Genomic DNA, 17516 nt, shown 5'->3' on the forward strand with positions numbered 1-17516 from the left:
ATGGCGATTTAAAGGATATAAATAAAAGGCTGTGGTACTCTATAGGAAGGAGTCATTGCATTTCTTTTTTTTTTTTTTTTTTTGTCTTTTTCGTTTTTATCGGTACCGGGGATCGAACTCAGGACTGCCTGCTTCCAAGACAGGTGCTTATGCCGCTGAGCTAAACCTCCAGCCCCCCTATTGCATTTCATTGATGGCTGAGAAAATAACCCATCAAACAGGGTGCGTGTGAGCTGCCCCACGAGAATGGGAAGTGGCTGTGAGGGGTGGATTGGAGGGAGACACTTAGGAGGGTGTGAGCAGATGCTGATGCAGGGCCCAGCAGGAAGTGTGTTCAGATCCACGTGGAGAATACCCAGAAGAGTGAGTTAGAAGAATTAGAAAAGTTGGTTGAGTTTGGTTTAGTCTAAGGCTGGTTTTAACTTGGTAAGCAGTGGGGAGCTGTTGAAGTTTTATCAGCAGTGGGGTTCTGACCCCAGGGCTGTCCTCTGTAATGGTCAGTCAGGCTGTGCTATCAGTCAGGTAGCAGTGGGGAGAGAAGTGGGGTGAAAAGAGGACGGAGTGGACAACTGGCCTAATTAGGGCAAGAATGGAGGTGGATTAGTGCAAACAGAGAGGCGGGTGGAAGGCAAGAACACTGAAGTGAGAAGGGAAGCGTGCAGAGCTGATTAGCTATGCGAAGTAAGAAGTGAAAAATCAAAAATTATGTTAACAGTTGAAGCCGGTTCACTGGTGGAAGGAGGAGTCCTCAACAGAAACAAGAACATCAGGAAGAGGCGCTGGCGTGCGGAGGGAAGACACAGGCTCACGGGTGGACGTGTTGAGCTGAGGCACCAGTGAGAAAAGGTAGAAATGTGGAGCAGACTCTGAAAACGTGGAGCTAATTGTTAGTGACCCACTCAAGGTTAGATGCGCAGATCTGAGATTTGCTTTGCAAGATACAATACTTGAAGTCAGAAGACTGGACAAAATTCCAGTGGTGAGAATGGCCAGTAATGAAAGTACAGAGGAAGAAGCTTGATGTACGTTAATAGGCGTACAGTACGGGACAGAGAGATTGTTCAGCATAAGAATGTTCCAGAGAGCTCGGAGTAGGCAAAGGCACACATTTGAGGCTTTCATTTAGAAGGTTTGTGAAACTGAAATCAAAGTACATGTATGAGATAGAATACAGTTACATTCTTGCTACGTCCCTACATATTTGGAAATTATGCGGGTGTGTGTGTGTGCACATGCATGTGTGTGTTTGTGTGTGTGTAGTGTGATCCTGGGGACTGAGTCTAGGCTCTCTTCACTGAGCTATATCCCCACCCCTTTAAGAAAATTGTTTCAGCTTGAGACATGGTCACACTGTCACTAGGTCACAGCAGGGTGGGCTCAAACTTCCCACCCTCCTGCATGAGCCTCCTAGAGATTCTTATGCTCAAATAATCATTGGTGAACAAAGGCCTTGGTGGAAGAGGACCTCTTTATGCATAAGCTACAGTGGCTCTTAATGAATGAACTCAATCACTCCTTACAGTTTTCCAAATACACATTCTCCCTCACATACCAAATAAAAGCCGCTTTCCCTTACTTTGAACTGCATCATGTATCCTGGCTGAATAATGAGTTCCCGGGAGGAGAGAGCGTTGTGAGTCTTGTCTTTCTTTTTGTTTGGCCAGTAGAGGTGGAAGGATGGATTGCCGCAGAATCCTGCCGTCCTGACTGCGTTGGGGTAGAAGCTCCAGTTCTCTTCGTGGGAGGCACCTTCTGTTAAGGTAAGCGGGAAGCAATGTGGCATGTTATCTTCTGGGCTGATTGTTGAAATGCCTACATCTTTATGTTCTAGCTTTTTGCTTACTCTTGAGGATGGATTTTTAATCTTATTTAAACTGCTTTCATAAAAATCCAAGATGAGAGCTCAAATTTAGAAAAAGCACTATATGTGCATTCTAGTGCAAGGATTACTAGCATTTTTTGAAAATGGGTAACTTGCCCCGTCGCAGAGTTCTTGGTGCACTGTTTGAGTGATAACAATATGCAATGAAAAGAATGGAGGTTATTTGGGGTGTTATAATTCCAAATGACGTTTAAGATAGACACTCTGTCTTTCCCTAGATTTGTGAAAGTGTCTCTTGACATTTCCATGAGCAGCCAACTCTGAAGGTCGTAGAGCAGGAGGATGTGCGAGGCATTCTCCTATGTGCTCTCTACGTAGAAACTCAGGGGAAAATACACAGACAAATGGCTGACAAGGGAAGAGAACGGTTCAAGGCCTTGGGTCTTACCATCATCAAAAGTGTCCACCAGTTGACTGGGGTTGATTTCTGCTCCACCAATCAGAATGTTGTCTAGTGCCCACTGGGCACGCTCCACTCCCGAGACCACGATTCCATTGCTGATCACAAAGGGCTGCCACCAGCGGAGGCGAGTTGTGTTGGTGAGGGCGTCCTCGGGAAGAAGGATGTAGTCGTGTCGGACAGAGATGTACTTCTGGAAATCCATCTCATGGAGCAAAGTCCAAGTAATTCCTACAGAGACAAATACACCAATGTTGTAACCCATCTGGAAAACCCCTCTAACCAATCAGCAGAGTGCAGTAGATATTACCAGCTCCCCAGAGAACTCTTCAAACAGAAAATCTAGATTGACTTTGCAGACTTTCATGTAGGTATTCACTACTTACAAATATAATTTCAAAATGAGCCATGATGGAATGGGAAAGATGTTTAGAAACATGAATAAAATAAATGTCACAGAGTAAAAATGATGCATTTTTTTTGTTTTCAAAATTTGGTTCTAGATCCTTACAGGCATTATTTCTGACAAATAATAAGACATATCCATGTTTCTAGAGGATGGCTTTCAGTGTTTAAAAATGTAGCTACCGTAGTTCCATGCAGCTGTAATTCATTGAACTGATATGAAGTTTATCTCTTATTACTTGATGAGCCTATGGGTGAAATGCTTAAATAACTTAAGAAAACATCTTTTGAAAGGACTAAAGTATTTTAGATCCACGTATCATTAGCTGGTTATTACAAATGATATTTGTCTAAAGCATATTTTCTAAAGATCTTGTGCTATTCCTAGTCTGGAATTAGTTATTCCAAAATAATGAAACAATTTCATTAAAATGTACTATAACACATTCATGAATTCAGAATATTGTCTTTAGCAATTAATAAAATTTTCTTTTGGATTCTCCATAATATTTACTACATGCTTGTTTATACAAAAACTTTTGAAATGCTTTAAAATGTTTTAAAGATGATCTTTCACTTAGGAAATTGTATAGAGTATATAATTTTATTACTCCTAATCAAGTGTAAGTTGATTCCTTAAGTGGTGTTTTCTTTATTCATAAAGTTTGGAGTTTATTTTGTAACGTGACTTCCCTTCCATTCATTTCTGGGTGGGTTTTACATAACACAGCAGTCACGGTGGCTCACCTCCGTCAGTGGAGTAGTCCAGCAGCACGCCTTCCTTCCGGCAGATGGGCCGATGGCAGGAGGTCATGTTGTTCTCACTACCGATGCGTCCCCAGTACTGCAGGAACCTAAATGCGGGCACACATGCTCCATCAGAACAGCGAATGAGAAACTCAAGTCCTGGGTAAAATTTTCATGCACACGTGTATTCCTTGCCTGGGGCCAATTTCCTATATTGCAGTAAAGATAACCAAAAAATGGACTTACTTTGCACCTCTGAGATCCAAGTCTTGAGTAATAGCCTGTCTCACAGTGGATCCCCCAAAATAGAGGGCCGTGTCCTCGGCGAGAATTCCGCACTCCGTGCAAGTGCTTCCCCCCTCTAGGGACATCCACAGGTCAGGCTTGATCTCCTCACTGTCGAAGCGCTCCTTCAGGAAGGTCTGGCAGGAAAGGTGGGATGTGGTTAAGGATAACAATTTCATATAACCAATGGATACGTAGGACAATACGGTTAATTAAATTTAAAAAAATAGAGTCACTCTCAATGGTTTTCCAAAGATATTTTGAAAAGGCAAAATAAAACATAGTTCTATTTTCTATCATATGCTGAAGATCATTTCAACTACTTAGTTATGCTTGCTAATTAGAATCGAAGGCCTAGAGGAAATCTTAAAAATTAAATGATGGTAGACGATGGTAACAGTCCTATTTGTAAAAAATTACTTAAGCATACACTTCCAAACAGATATTTTATTTACGTAGTATAAACAAGTACTATTGTTTTATTCTATTGTTAAATGTGCACAAAATAAAATTAAAGGAGTAAGACAAGAGTAGTCTTTTATATCTTTCCCAGCAGTCCTCAGTGGACTGTGGTCACCTACAGTAGGGACTAGAGGCGGGCAAACCCCTTCAACCCTGAATACATTTGTGTCTGGCCAGGAACACCTGAAATCAAAGATTCCTGTTGAAAATTAAAGGAAATAGGGCTTCAAATTAGGAAAAAGCCAGACATTTCATATTGAGTTCATCATAGCAAAGTTATATGATAATGGGGAGAAATATTCAAAATCTAGAATAAAATGTTTTTCCTGGGTCTCCAGTTTATCCTTTTCACTAGGAATCATCAACAAACAGGGATCGTCTGCTTCCCAAAGAGGGTGGATAAAAGTACCAAAGTTCCATGGTTATCTTTTATGTAAAATTAGCTTATTTCCCATATCGTGGTTAATATCTTAATTTTTCTATCCATTCTGTTCATAATACATTCATTTTGTCCTTAATATAGATATGAATTAGGTTGAGATATTTTAAAGTTTTATTTAATTTCATTTTTTGAGATAAATTTTTTAAATGATGGAAACATATAATGAAAAGTATTACAGCTAAAATTGCAATAACTGTATACAGAAAAACTATACTTATCCAGTTCTTTAGAATTGGTACCTATTTGCTCTCTGTGTGGTTTAAGTGGACCCTTTTTTCTTAAACTTAGGGCACAATCAACTCGGTAAAGATACGCGGTCACCTACCAGTCCTTCCTTTATTTCACTCACTGAGCAAATGGACACAGTTTTGATAACTGAAGGTTTATATGTAAGAAAATGAGCCTGAAGAAATGCGTGGTCAGCGATATAAACTCTCATTAGAAGGAGCTGAGTCGTAGTTAATCATGTAGACTTGTATAATTCCTTCTCCAATGGGGAATACTAATACAACCTGAATGTTCACAAAAAAACTAGATTTGTTTATTTCTTGTGGCTTCTGAATCTATAATTAAGCACTGTTTCAACTTCATTCTTAACATTTTTAATTTCAAAGTTTTGGAGAAAACAAAAATGACGAACACGCTTTGTTTACGTCATTTTCTACTCATTGGTTGGCTTTCAATAATTTGTGCTTTTCTAAGCCAGTCACTTCTGATTGTTTTAATGAGCAAATGCTACTTACTCACAGCAAGAAAGCATACGTGGCAAGGATGCTGTGCGGCTGTATTTGCTTTGCAGCCTAAATAATAATGAAACAGCTAAAACCCCAGAAATGGCCTCCTTATTCTTAATACATGACCATATTTTAGCAGCCAATAAATCAGGATGCAGAATTTTCTCAATGAAAATTTAGACGCTGCTTAAGCCCATTTGAAAATGTGCTCTTGTATGACAGTATATCTAATTATTTTATGGCAACAATAACAATACCTTCCTTCAAACAGTGCATCGTTTGAAAAAGGAAGCTAAAAGCTTAATACTGACTTTTGAAAGTAAACACAGTGGGAGTGCCTATGTTCCTTAATGTGTGAAGCTGGCTGATTTTATGAATCAGGCAGATTGTTCTGGAACCTGATCTGAATATTCTGGCGTGTTGTATCCACAGGGTCTATTTCCTGGGAGACTCAGTCTTTATACAGATTGTTAGTCTCACTCAACAGGTGGTCCCGAGACACAGCCTGAAGGTGGGCAAACGCTCTGTCCACTGCGCCGTTACCTTCAGAGTGTGGGTCAGGTAGCAGTTGGGCCCAGAGTATCCCGGATCACAGATGCACTGCTCCTTCAAGCAATCGCCGTGGCCCCGGCAGTTGTCCAAGCATCCGGGGCCCAGGTAGAAGTTATCGATTGCCCACTGCATATCTGAGTACTTCTGATAGAACCGAAACCTAACTGGGCTATTGACAAAGCGAAAACAAAGGAATCAAAGACAAGATTAGCTTTATTTGGGTCCATTTTGCTGCATGTGTATTCAATGCTTAAGAGATAAAGTATTTAAGAAACTCTTGCTAGATTAAATAGGTTAATAAACAATGCGCTCTGACCACCACCAGCATCTTTCTACATGTAGGTCTGGAACTGTAAAACTGATTTAACTCAATTTTATAATATCTGAGCAAATTTTTAAACAAAATGAAAATCAACAGAATCTCTATTTCAAGCAATAGAGTATTTAAAAATACAAGCTGGGTGTGTGGCGTGCACCTGTAATTCCAGCACTCAGGATGCTGTGGCAAGAGGATCACTGCAAACTCAAGACCAGCCTGGGCTACAAAGTGAGCTCAAGGCCAACATGAATTGTATAGTGAGACCTTGTCTTAAACCAAAAAACAAAATAAAACAATAACAAAACAAAAAAACCAGATACTTTTAAAGTTCCATTTCTTATGAACCAGAGTTCAGTGGTTGTGGGCACTTTAGATTCACTAATTACATCTGTGAAATTGCACAGGAGCTGTGTGGGTCTATGCCGGAGACTCGTCTGCATCTGCACAGCCCCCAGGTGGCTGGGAGACAGCAACTTCTGAGTTCCCTGCAGACAATCAATATTCTCAGAGTGGCTATGCTAATCAGAAAACAATTTCCAAAGGCTTGTATTAAAAGATAATTTCCCTGAGATTTTTAATTTCATGATTGTTCTTTACTGGTTTCCAGGGGGAAAAAAAGGGCTCATAATTCTTTTTATATTAAAGCAAACCACACGATTTTGGTTTGAAGAACACGAAATGCAGGAAGACAATGTGCATGTGCTATACCATGTTGTATGAAGACTGTATAATGGGAAAACTCACTGATCTGAACAACGATGTCTGCACTGTCTGTACTGGACATAAGCTGTGCTTAATTATTTAAAGAGAGAATCTGAACAGGAAGGACAAGCAAGCCTATGGTCGGTGCTATGTTGGTTTTCCAGCAACCATTTCACCCTAGATCATCAGCACAAGATAATTACTGCCTTTAGGGTCCTACATACTGACTGGCTCAGAAATGGATTAATTTGTACCAATGGACACAAGAAGGTGCTGATGCTGGCACCTCTGTTTCTCTGCCCACTGGACATGGGTGAGAAGCATTCTGCTCCAAGTTTTCTGGCTGCCGTCTTATGTTCAGAAGCGGAGCTGAGAAAGGATTATTTCAGAAAATGAGGGAGTAAGAACGAACGGTGTCCTCAAAGAGATCACTGAACTTGCAGGTTAATTTGTCTTTGGATTCTTTCACTATAGACGGAATGCTTATTTTTGCTTTTGTTTTTGGTACCAGGAATTGAATACATTTCATTTTCTTTTTTTTTTTTTGAATCTTTAAAAAAAATTTTTTTTTTATCAGTACCAGGGATTGAACTCATGACCACATGCTTACAAGGCAGGCACTTATGCCACTGAGCTAAATCCCCAGCCATACATTTCATTTTCAACTGAGCCAGTTTGAACTGAGTTTTTGTCTTCTGCAGCTGAAACATTCGGATTGCTTCTCAGTATGTCAACTGAAGAAGCCTTGCAGATCCAGGTCCCCACATGTGAGCTGTTGTACAGTAAGTGATGTCTGCAGGATCCTGGGAAAACTGTGTGTGGGTGCCCTGTTCACATACTTTGTGTTCTGGCCACATATCACACTCTGTTTCACAAGAAGGTTTTTCAGCCACTCAGAATAATGATTCATTCACTAGAGGTGCACCTGTCCTTTTTGCTTAATGCATCTCTTTCCTCAGCTTTACAGTAGAAGGGCAATCTTTGGGAATTAACATTACCATATCCACACGCTTTCCATAGCATGGCGTAATCACCTTAGCTCACCACTGCTGCTGTCTAACTGCTTTTCACTGCAGGCACAGAACATAATGTTTGGAGAAGACAAAAAAGAAACCTATCAGCCATGCTTGTACAAAGAGCATGAAGAGTTAGGACTGTCCCAGTAGCATGAGTGGGGTTAGTTCCTCACTCTGTCATGAATGTGCGAAGTGTAGCTGGAGGACAGGAAGACTGTCATACTGGCTCCAAGATCATCAGTACTGTTCTGTTCCCGTTTGATAACATGGTACTCTGGAATATGGAAAGCCCCGCCAAAGACTTTTTCTTAAAAATCTGAGTCACTAATCAGAGAACCTTAGTATCAGGGAGGAAGGAAACACTTCACCACAATCCCCCACCACTTCAGACTTGATCACGGTGTCCCCCATTGGCTTCAGGATGCCTGGTCCAGGCTTTATGTCAGCTTTGTACTTACTTTCCCACTAAGCTTTCAGGAAGTGGATAGGTGATCCTTTTCCACCCGTTAGTTGGGAAAAATACAGATGGCTGAGAAACACTTCCAGAGCATTTTGGATCAGCAGGTAAGCACTGAGGGACCAGATAATTCCAGCTGACACCAAAGTCAGTAGAATACTGCACATGAATTTGATTCTGGGCAATTTTTTCAGACACTGTGCATCCAACAGAGACCTAATAAACAGAAAATCAAGGTTGTCAAGGCATTAAAACCACATCCCGTGTATCTGCTCTGAAGAACTGGCTGTAAGATAGATGCTGCTCGCTGGATATGCACCATCCCGTGCTTGCAGGTTTATTATTTGTTCGGCTGCTGGACAGGGGAAGTCGACACAGTTGCCCAAGGTGACAACTTAGAAAAAGTGCCAAATGTATTGTGCGGCGGGTTTGGAGAGAAGCTGAAAACTGTGCTCCTGCCACGTGGCTGATTGCCTTGGAAGGCCTTGGCTTCCTCTTACAAATTGTTCTGTTAATGTTCTGGCACTTGAGTCTGGCGGAATATATGACCAAGAAGGATCGCTAACAGCTTTCCTGATTTCATTATTTTGTCATACAATTTATGACTCTCAATAAATCACTTTCAACTATAAGTAAGATGCAATGGAGTATGATAGAAGGTCCTTCCCGCCAAGCACGGCACCCTTTGTCAACAGAGCTTGCTACAACGTGATTGTTTTGGTTACCACATGGTGGAATTTGCATGGACAAAATTAATTGGTTGACATAAAATATCAGCCAAACATGATGCTGGCATCAATTCTAATGCTTTCTTTTTAATCTCCAGAATATTCTAAAGCTTTATTTTTATCTCCAGAATATCCAAATGTTCTTATAAAAATTAGAAACTTTTATAGCTTCAATAGCCCCTAAATTAATTTGCTAAGTTATACAGTGATTTAAGACAGGGAATTGGAACCAGCATCTCATCTGTTTATTACCAATGTCTTGCTTTATTAGTATTTAATTTTGGGCAGAAACACAGTTACTCATGTTAATTTATTCTGAAATAGTGTGGAATAAAATACTTTTAATCATTAAACAATACAAAGATGCTTAATTTAAGATTAAGTTCTTTCAAAGTACATATTAAGCCCATGAAATATAGATGATGTTTATCTCTGAGACTTGTCAATCAGCTATGTGATTCGTGTGTGTGATCGTGATTTATGTAATTGAGACAATGAGTTTCACCTTGAACTGCATAATCCAGCCTTCCGTGGGAGTCAGGTCGTGGGTCACTGCGTACACCTCCCGTCCATCGTGACTGCCACAGATCATGACCCCATCAGGGGAGTCACAGAACCTCTCCACCGTGCAGTCGTCATGAAACAGCCAGTGCTCATTCACTTTAAAAAAGAGACAAAACCTTGCGATAACTTTATAACAAAAATACTTCAAGCAAATTTTCACTTCCAGAAAGACCTGAATTATTTCAAGCAGAAATCTCCCTTACAGACACTGTAATGACATACCACCCGCACCAAGGCCAGCGTTTCATTTTAGCATCATGCATGGATACTGGGATAGTTGAGACACACATACTATCTTTTTACACACACACACACACACACACACACACACACACACACACACACACACGGGTTACGGATTAGTGTGCTCTTGGGAAAAAGAAAATTTTTTATTGTATAGGTCATAAGGGAAAATAAAAAGGGAATGTATGTGATTTTAGCTTTTTGAGCAGCATCTAAAGGAGAAAGATATTCGAGCAACACGATGAGGAAGAGACTTGGCTCTTTTAACTTGAACTCTGGTAACATCTGGGTGGTTTAAAAGTTGGTAATAAAATGTGTTTATAGATTTATTGAGTTATAACTGATATTCAAGCACTGCACACATTTAATACGTACATGTTGGTGGTTTAGACATATGTACATGCCTGTGACTCGGTCATCACAACCAAGGTACTAAGCATATCTACCACTTCCAAAAATTTCTGTGTGTGTGTGTGGTAGGGGGTAAGAACATTTAGTGTAAAATCTATCCTGTATATATTTTAAAGTGCATGATATTATGTTCTTAACTATACTTTGTTGTATAGCAGATATTTAGAAACTGTTCATATTAAATTACAGAAACTTCCTACTCATGAGAAATGATTCTCTGTTTTCCCCTTCCCCAGAACCTGGAAACCAATCTCTTTAATTAGAATTAGGCAAACACGATTTCAGAAATTAGTTGAGAAATGTTAAAGCTTTCATCATGCAATTTTCTATAAAGACTACCTTTAAATCCTGAGCTAGCCCATTATTGCTTAATCAAAAGCTAGATCCAAAATTTACCATTTTACTAGGATTGGGAAGCTATCTACCCATCTACTGTTGTTTACCTAAAATCTCAATCAAAAACATACAATTTTAAGCCTTGAGCTGTGAAGTTGTATTTAATTTGGCAAAATTAGAGTATTATAAAGATACTATTTATGAAACTTGGATTATTTATAAAATAGTGCTGTCATAAGTTTATCTTGGTAATGTTCTTAATGTTTGAATATTTACATGTGGATATTTAAGTATGCATTATGAACAGATATTTCTAATAAACCTTGACTCTTTTTCTCAACAAGAGCAAAAGTAAGTCTAAGGAAATGTACTGAAAACACCAAAAAACCAAAAAAGTGCTGATGGTAGAGATTTGGAAGAGTCTCAAGAAAACTTTCCACAGTGAGACTGAACAGATTAATGCAGGATGTATGTTGCGTGTTGAGTCTCTCTCCCGAGCATAAACATGTCCCTTGTCATTCCCTTTCTCTTCTGGAAGAAGTGTTTTTATATCATGATTTTTACACCAGAAAGTCAGGAAGTGAAACATATCCACAAATTGTGTCTAATTAATAATACACGTTCATCTCCCAGGTCCAGTTTTTTTCTGAATGTTTCCTGGTGAGCTCGACATCTACAGTGGCCAGGAGCAGATCATCTGGAGGCTCGGGGCCAGTGTGTGGGCAGCGGAATCCGACGGCTTTGGCAGCTCAGAGAGGAGAGCGAGCCATCTCACTGTGAGTCGGCCTTCACCCACAGCGCATCTGTTTGATTCTGTCTGGGCCTGTCATGCGCCTGCAGACCAAGCAGCTTATCTCTGAGGTTCAACCGGCTTCTGCAACACCATTATCTGTCTCCACTCCCAGGGATTTGGAGCCATGTTTAATCCAGTGTCACAGATAAAGGACTCAAGAGTCAAAATGCACAGAAATTTGAATTCCAGTCAGAATATCCTGAGCCCACATTCTATGGTGCACATTGCATTTACACTAGTACGCTGCAATCCTGGTGGATATGCAATCTACAGTGATGAGTTAGTAGACTCATCCACTTGATAGTCTCATCAAGTGGATGAGTCTACTAACTCATCAGTCTCTTCTGTGACATCAGAAGCCACCTCCATAAGGAGATTTTCCAGTTTATAAGGACACTATTCTTGCAAAATAGGGGCCAGAAAGTATGTTCCTGCAATTGTATTTACCAACTAAGCCTAAAGTAACAATTAGTATTTTAGCTTCTTGAAAAATCAGTCTATGTTTGCTTTGATTCATACAGAAGCAGTGTTTAAATTGTTCTCTGACTGTAAACTCATTTACGTAAACCATTACAGGGACAAGCAGATGATGCATTTAGCAACGTCCTGAATCAGATCTATGTGAGCAGATCTTAATAAGCTTCTTAAGAGAATAAGACTACTTGATACAATAAAGACTTCTCTATTTGCAAGAGTGGTTTTTGGTAAATCTTTGCAGTTATATCATGGCATCACATAATATACCAATAAATGAAATTACCATAAATATTTAGCAATATCACAATGATGAAATATTATACAGCTACAAACATTTTACTTTTTAAAATACTTAAGGATATGAGGAAAACTCTATCTAAGAGAAGTCTGTAACATATACCATTTAAAATAATTTTGTTAAAATGTTTATACAAAAGCATAGGAAAAGAATAAAAACATACCACAATATTGACAAGTTATCACCTACGCAACTTTTTCTTTCTTCCTCAAAATTTCTTGTATTATCTCACTTTCACCGTTTGAACATATATCACTTTTACCATAAGATATTAATAATTGAGTATTTTAAATTATTCAAAATTTCTCAAATTTCAAGGTGTCCCCACACACAGCTTCCTGTAAAAAGGTTCTTATCAGTCTTTTATTATAAAATTATCAAGGTTGTCTTTTCTTCAACTGTTAGATGTTGGATGTTAGCTTGAGCTGGTGGAACACACGGTCTCACTGTCTAAACAGCCCCTGGTGTAATACCCATGACTACCATGCAGAAGCACATGCACTGTTAGTACGAAACACACAGCTAAAATGCCATGTCACGTACAGTGTAACCAAAGCACACTGCGTGTGAAGACACACACTGAACATAAGACTCCACTAAAAAGAGTTCATAGCATCATGCAATGAAAACAACACACGGAAAGTGAGAAGGTAGATAAGGTCTTTTCCAGCTTGCCAGCATCACTGAGCTACTCTGAGGACGGAGAACAAGAAAACCTGGAGTTCAATCTAAAACCCAGCACATAGCATACAGGACACTGCACTGGATAAGACCACAAGTGATCAGGAGATGTAGGCTTTCCACCCAAAGCAGAGAACAGGAAGCATAAAGTACAAATATTCCAAAAAATATAATTATCCTGCTAATAGCATTACAGAATGATATCAAAACACACTAGCCGGCTTGAATGAAAGAAAAAAAATATAATTTCAGTGTCAGCCAGGAGCTAAGCATGACGCCCATCTCCCTTTGCTATCCTGCTGGAGAATCTGCAAAGGTCCACGTTTCGATGTTGGGGAAGACCCGCGCCCCAGGGCCTGCATTTCCGTGCATTTTGGGGGGCCTCTGAGCCTGCTCACCTTCAGTCTTGTCCTCCATGAACATGTCAAAAGCAATCCTCCCGACGGGCCCGGCGTCGGCCGGGGAGCGCTCGTGCTGGGGCACCGGGGCGCTGCTGAACGTGTCCAGCATGACGGTCCTCTGGTCAGCAGAGCCTGAGATGAGGACGTTGTCGATGGCCCAGTCGTTCTGGTCCAGGCCGTCGTGTCTGGGCTGCCACCAGCGGAAGCGAGTCGCAACCTCTTTGGCATCAGGAGGCAGGAGGATATTCACGAAGCTGTAAGACAACAGCGGTGGGGAAGAAGGACCCTCGCATCTCTCCTGCCATCTGTCACCCATGGGAGGGGAGGCGAGCTAAAAGCCACGGTTAACTGGCTGGACTCTACAGAGTCACTCATCTGGGAAAGAGTGTGAGCTCTTGCAAGCCTGCCAGCCCCGGGCCGCTCTGAGTGCCCCTGAGAGCACTGAGACAGGCTGGGGGAGAAAGGAGCCAACAGGCCCAGCATGCGCTCCTGCACTCAGGCACCAGAGAGACAGAAGCATCTGTGTCCCTGCTCCAGCACGGACTTTTTATTAGGAATAGGGCTGAAGATATCCTTTAACGGAAATTATGTGTTACAACCCAGGAGTGTATCCAGCTGTTTTGAACTTATATTCACAATTTCTCTGTGCTGGGGAGAATCGTTTCCTTAGGTTTACTAATCTCTGGGTAAGGTGGCATCCTTTTTTAATTTTTATTTAATTTATTTTTGAGACAGTGCCATTCTGTGTAGTTCAGGCTGGTCTTGGACTCACTATACAGCCCCAGACTGGCCTTGAAATAGCAGTGATCCTCCTGCCTCAGCCTCCCCAGGGCTGGGACTGCCAGTGTCTGATTTTTATCTCTGCTAATCTGTCTTTAACCTCCAGGGCTGCCTCTTAGGCTCCTGGGCAAACTTCCCCAACTGACACTGGACCCCATGCCTTTCACACTGAAGAGGTTTCTTTCCTCTAGGTTTACTGGCATGGTCTCTCATCACTGATTTCAGGTTCCCTTTCTCTCTCCTCCCTCATGTCTTCCTTGAGGACCCAGCACCCAGCAGAGCGGGCTGTACTCCAGATGGGGACCCACGAAGACCCAGTCTAAGCTGGGAAACTTTTAACTGGTTTCTAACACTTGGATTGTCAATACTCTTGTGAATTAGCCATCGTTTTGTGCCCTTTTGGGACTGTGACAGCCTAATGAGTACCAGTGTTAGGAAAGGAACGTGCAGTCCGCAAATCCTGCACCCTCCTCACATTGTTCCTGGCAGCGTGGAAACCACCAGACTTCAGGCAGGGTCTTCTCTGAAGTTCAGCTCCTCAGGCCTCTCAGTTTGGAAGCTCACTGGCCCCCACCCCACCAGTGCTTCTTGGGGTGTGCACACCTTTGGTATCTTCCTATACCTTACCTGCACTGATTTGGCATATTTAAACATTTTAAAATATATCATATAATATTAAAGTTCTATTTGTTTCTGGAAAGATGTATAATCATACCTCTTCGCCCACAGCAATGATCTTATTTATTTACTTACTGAGATAGGGTTTCACTATGCTGTTCAGGCTGACCTTGAACTCACTCTGTAGCCCAGGATGACCTTGAACTTGTGGCAACCCTCGTGCCTCAGCCTCCCCAGTGTTGGGATTACAGGCATGCACCACCATGCCCAGCAGTCTTTATTTTTCTTTCCTGTGTCTAAGGTAATTTTCTTACAATTATAAATCTTAAATCATATTTCAAAAATCTTTGGGGTGGAAAGTTATCAAAGGCTGCTTGAAAGTTTAAATAGATTATGACCACTGATTCCATTTGAGTCAATTTGTTTCTCCATTGGAGAAATAAAGTTAAACAGGTATGCATTTATCCTGCGGAAACAGAACTCCTTCTCTCCACGTGCAATGCCCCAGTTCGTACTTGAGAGTCCTTATAAATTCCCCTACAAAGACCAGTGAAACCACTTCCTCAGCGGGGGTATTTGCTCTTATTAATAAATGAGTATTTCTTTATGCTAACACATTGTGTAGCAGTTAGCTTCTCATTGGATTCCTTAATTGATTTTCAACTTACGTGCAAGAACAAGTTCACATTTTGCTTGTAGCGGATTGCTGGCATTTCTTCAATTACCATACTCCCTTTCTTCCTTCATAATAGGAGCTTATCTTTTTACAGAAGTGACTAGCTGCCCAGGGTAAAGCCAAGTGCAGCCTTCCCTGTACCGGAGCGTGGCTATGTGACACACTCTAGTCACGAGAATGGAGGGACGGGCACCTATTAGGACCTGTCGCTGAGAGAGGTCGGCGTGACCTTCTTGGCCGCTCCCTGCTCCTACTATAGATCTGGGGGACCCAGCGGCCCTTCTGGGCCAGGAGGAGAAAGTCACCCACTGAGACCATGAAGTTAGGAGGAAGCTGAGTTCCTGATGCTTGGGGAGCTGTGGTGGTGGCCATGGGCTACTTTTTTTTTTTCAGGGATTTAATTTACCTAAGGGAGGGAGAATCTTTTGCAGAGGATGCTTGGAGATTTCTGATATCTACAGCTGAACCAATTCTAACCTGACTTATCGAACTGAACTTACCGTTTGTAAGATTCTTTTCCCCTTACTCCACGGTAGCCTGCACCTTGCCATGGACCAGGGATTTTCGGTGTGTCCTGCTTGGGCTTTGTGTACCTCCTCTCTTGTCCTCCCTTCCTTTCTCTGTCACCCTCTTCTTTTCCCTTCTGTTTTCACTTAAATGAATATGTGCTTTTCTTCTTTAATAACTCTTTGACTTTCCTTAATTGGTCACATTGATTGCTTTAGCCCTTTCAGAATACACCTATATTTTTAAATGACTTAAATACTGTCAAAGTTTTTAAATAAATGATTGAAATGGAATCTAGGATTCTTAAGGAATTTATACCTTCTGTGTCTCCTTGTTCTCTAGCTCACAATTCTCTCAAACTGGGTGATAGTATATAAATATATATTTGTTTTTATTTCCATTTTCTCCAAATATTGAAATTTTATTTCCATTTTCTCCAAATATTGAAATTATATACTCACTAATTACTATGGGTTTTTGCACTGGGTTTATTTACTCCTAGCACTGTGATAGCATATTTCATTTTATACTGAGATGTGAAAACTAACTGGTCTTAAAATAAAAACACGAACTAGTTACTTATTCAAAGCAGAAACATCCCTTCCCATCAGTATGAAAGGCTTCCTCTACTATTGAGTGGCTCAGAAGTCTGCTCAGTCTCCTGAGACGCGTAGCTGCTAGTTTTATCATGCATTTTCCCACAAAAATCTAGTTATTAAAGTAGACTACAAACCCAGGTTTACTGTACTGGTCATAGAAGATTTCCATTAGCAGGTTCCAGGTAATGCCTCCATTGATGGAATATTCCAAGAGGACTCCTTGGTTACGGTTGTTGGGTGTAATCAGGCATCCATACATGAAGTAAAATTGGATAAACTCGGCATTAGTGAGGTTTAGATCCACAGTGACTAGTAATCGACTGCAACCCTAAGGAACAGAAACAGTGAAAACGAAGGCAGTGATTAGGAACCATGACTGCAGATCACAGACTTCCTCGGGTTTCCATCCTTGTGCTATTTCCCTGACTTTCCTGGCTCTCATGCTAGCTCTAGCATGTGCTCGGTATATGGTAGGAGCTCAATGAATGTTTGCTGAATCTTGAAATTTCAGTAGTCAAGACTTACTTATGGAGGGTCTCGTATTCTAAGGAGAGCTTTCATATATGTGTATTTAATATATAGATATTAAAAGCAAGATGAAGGATGGAAGTAAAATAACCATCTTATGTTTCTGTTATTTCCAGTTATTGAATGTCATTAATCAGACTTGTAAAAAAAAAAAGCATGTCATTAATGAACCAGTGCATTAAGATGACTATTTAAATATAAGTTATAAAGTGACGACATCTAAATATTTCATATAATTTACTACAATTAGAGTTAGTTGCAATGTTTTTTTATTTAAACCACTTTTGTAGTGTTTCATGTTATCTATATTAATTCATTAATTTTGATAGAGGTGTTTTGTAGTTAAACACATGTGGAAATATTGGCCACTTACAACTGCACCTAAACTAGAAAGAATATCTTCAGCACAGTATTCTTGGTGCTGATGATCGTGAAAATCTATACCGGGTGCCTGCTTGTTACACTTGGGCTAA

At 40.6% G+C, this 17516-nt stretch overlaps 1 protein-coding gene across 2 annotated transcripts in view; it reads right to left on the reverse strand.

The window, feature by feature from the left end:
• The window catches only part of Reln (reelin), a 442954-nt gene that overhangs the window by 19472 nt on the left and 405966 nt on the right, over positions 1–17516 (reverse strand). For both annotated transcript variants that reach the window (XM_063237786.1, XM_063237784.1), the window contains exons 49-57: positions 16650–16843; positions 13333–13589; positions 9637–9791; positions 8405–8619; positions 5901–6078; positions 3681–3856; positions 3435–3541; positions 2271–2513; positions 1577–1752 (exon numbers count right to left, since the gene is read on the reverse strand). In XM_063237786.1, the coding sequence (XP_063093856.1) occupies positions 1577–1752; positions 2271–2513; positions 3435–3541; positions 3681–3856; positions 5901–6078; positions 8405–8619; positions 9637–9791; positions 13333–13589; positions 16650–16843 (1701 nt within the window). The remainder of the gene's footprint in view (positions 1–1576; positions 1753–2270; positions 2514–3434; positions 3542–3680; positions 3857–5900; positions 6079–8404; positions 8620–9636; positions 9792–13332; positions 13590–16649; positions 16844–17516) is intronic.

The sequence above is a fragment of the Cavia porcellus genome, unplaced genomic scaffold (assembly GCF_034190915.1).
Source record: "Cavia porcellus strain 051 isolate PalLab524CR breed Dunkin Hartley unplaced genomic scaffold, mCavPor4.1 scaffold_2, whole genome shotgun sequence".
Classification (NCBI taxonomy): domain Eukaryota; kingdom Metazoa; phylum Chordata; class Mammalia; order Rodentia; family Caviidae; genus Cavia; species Cavia porcellus.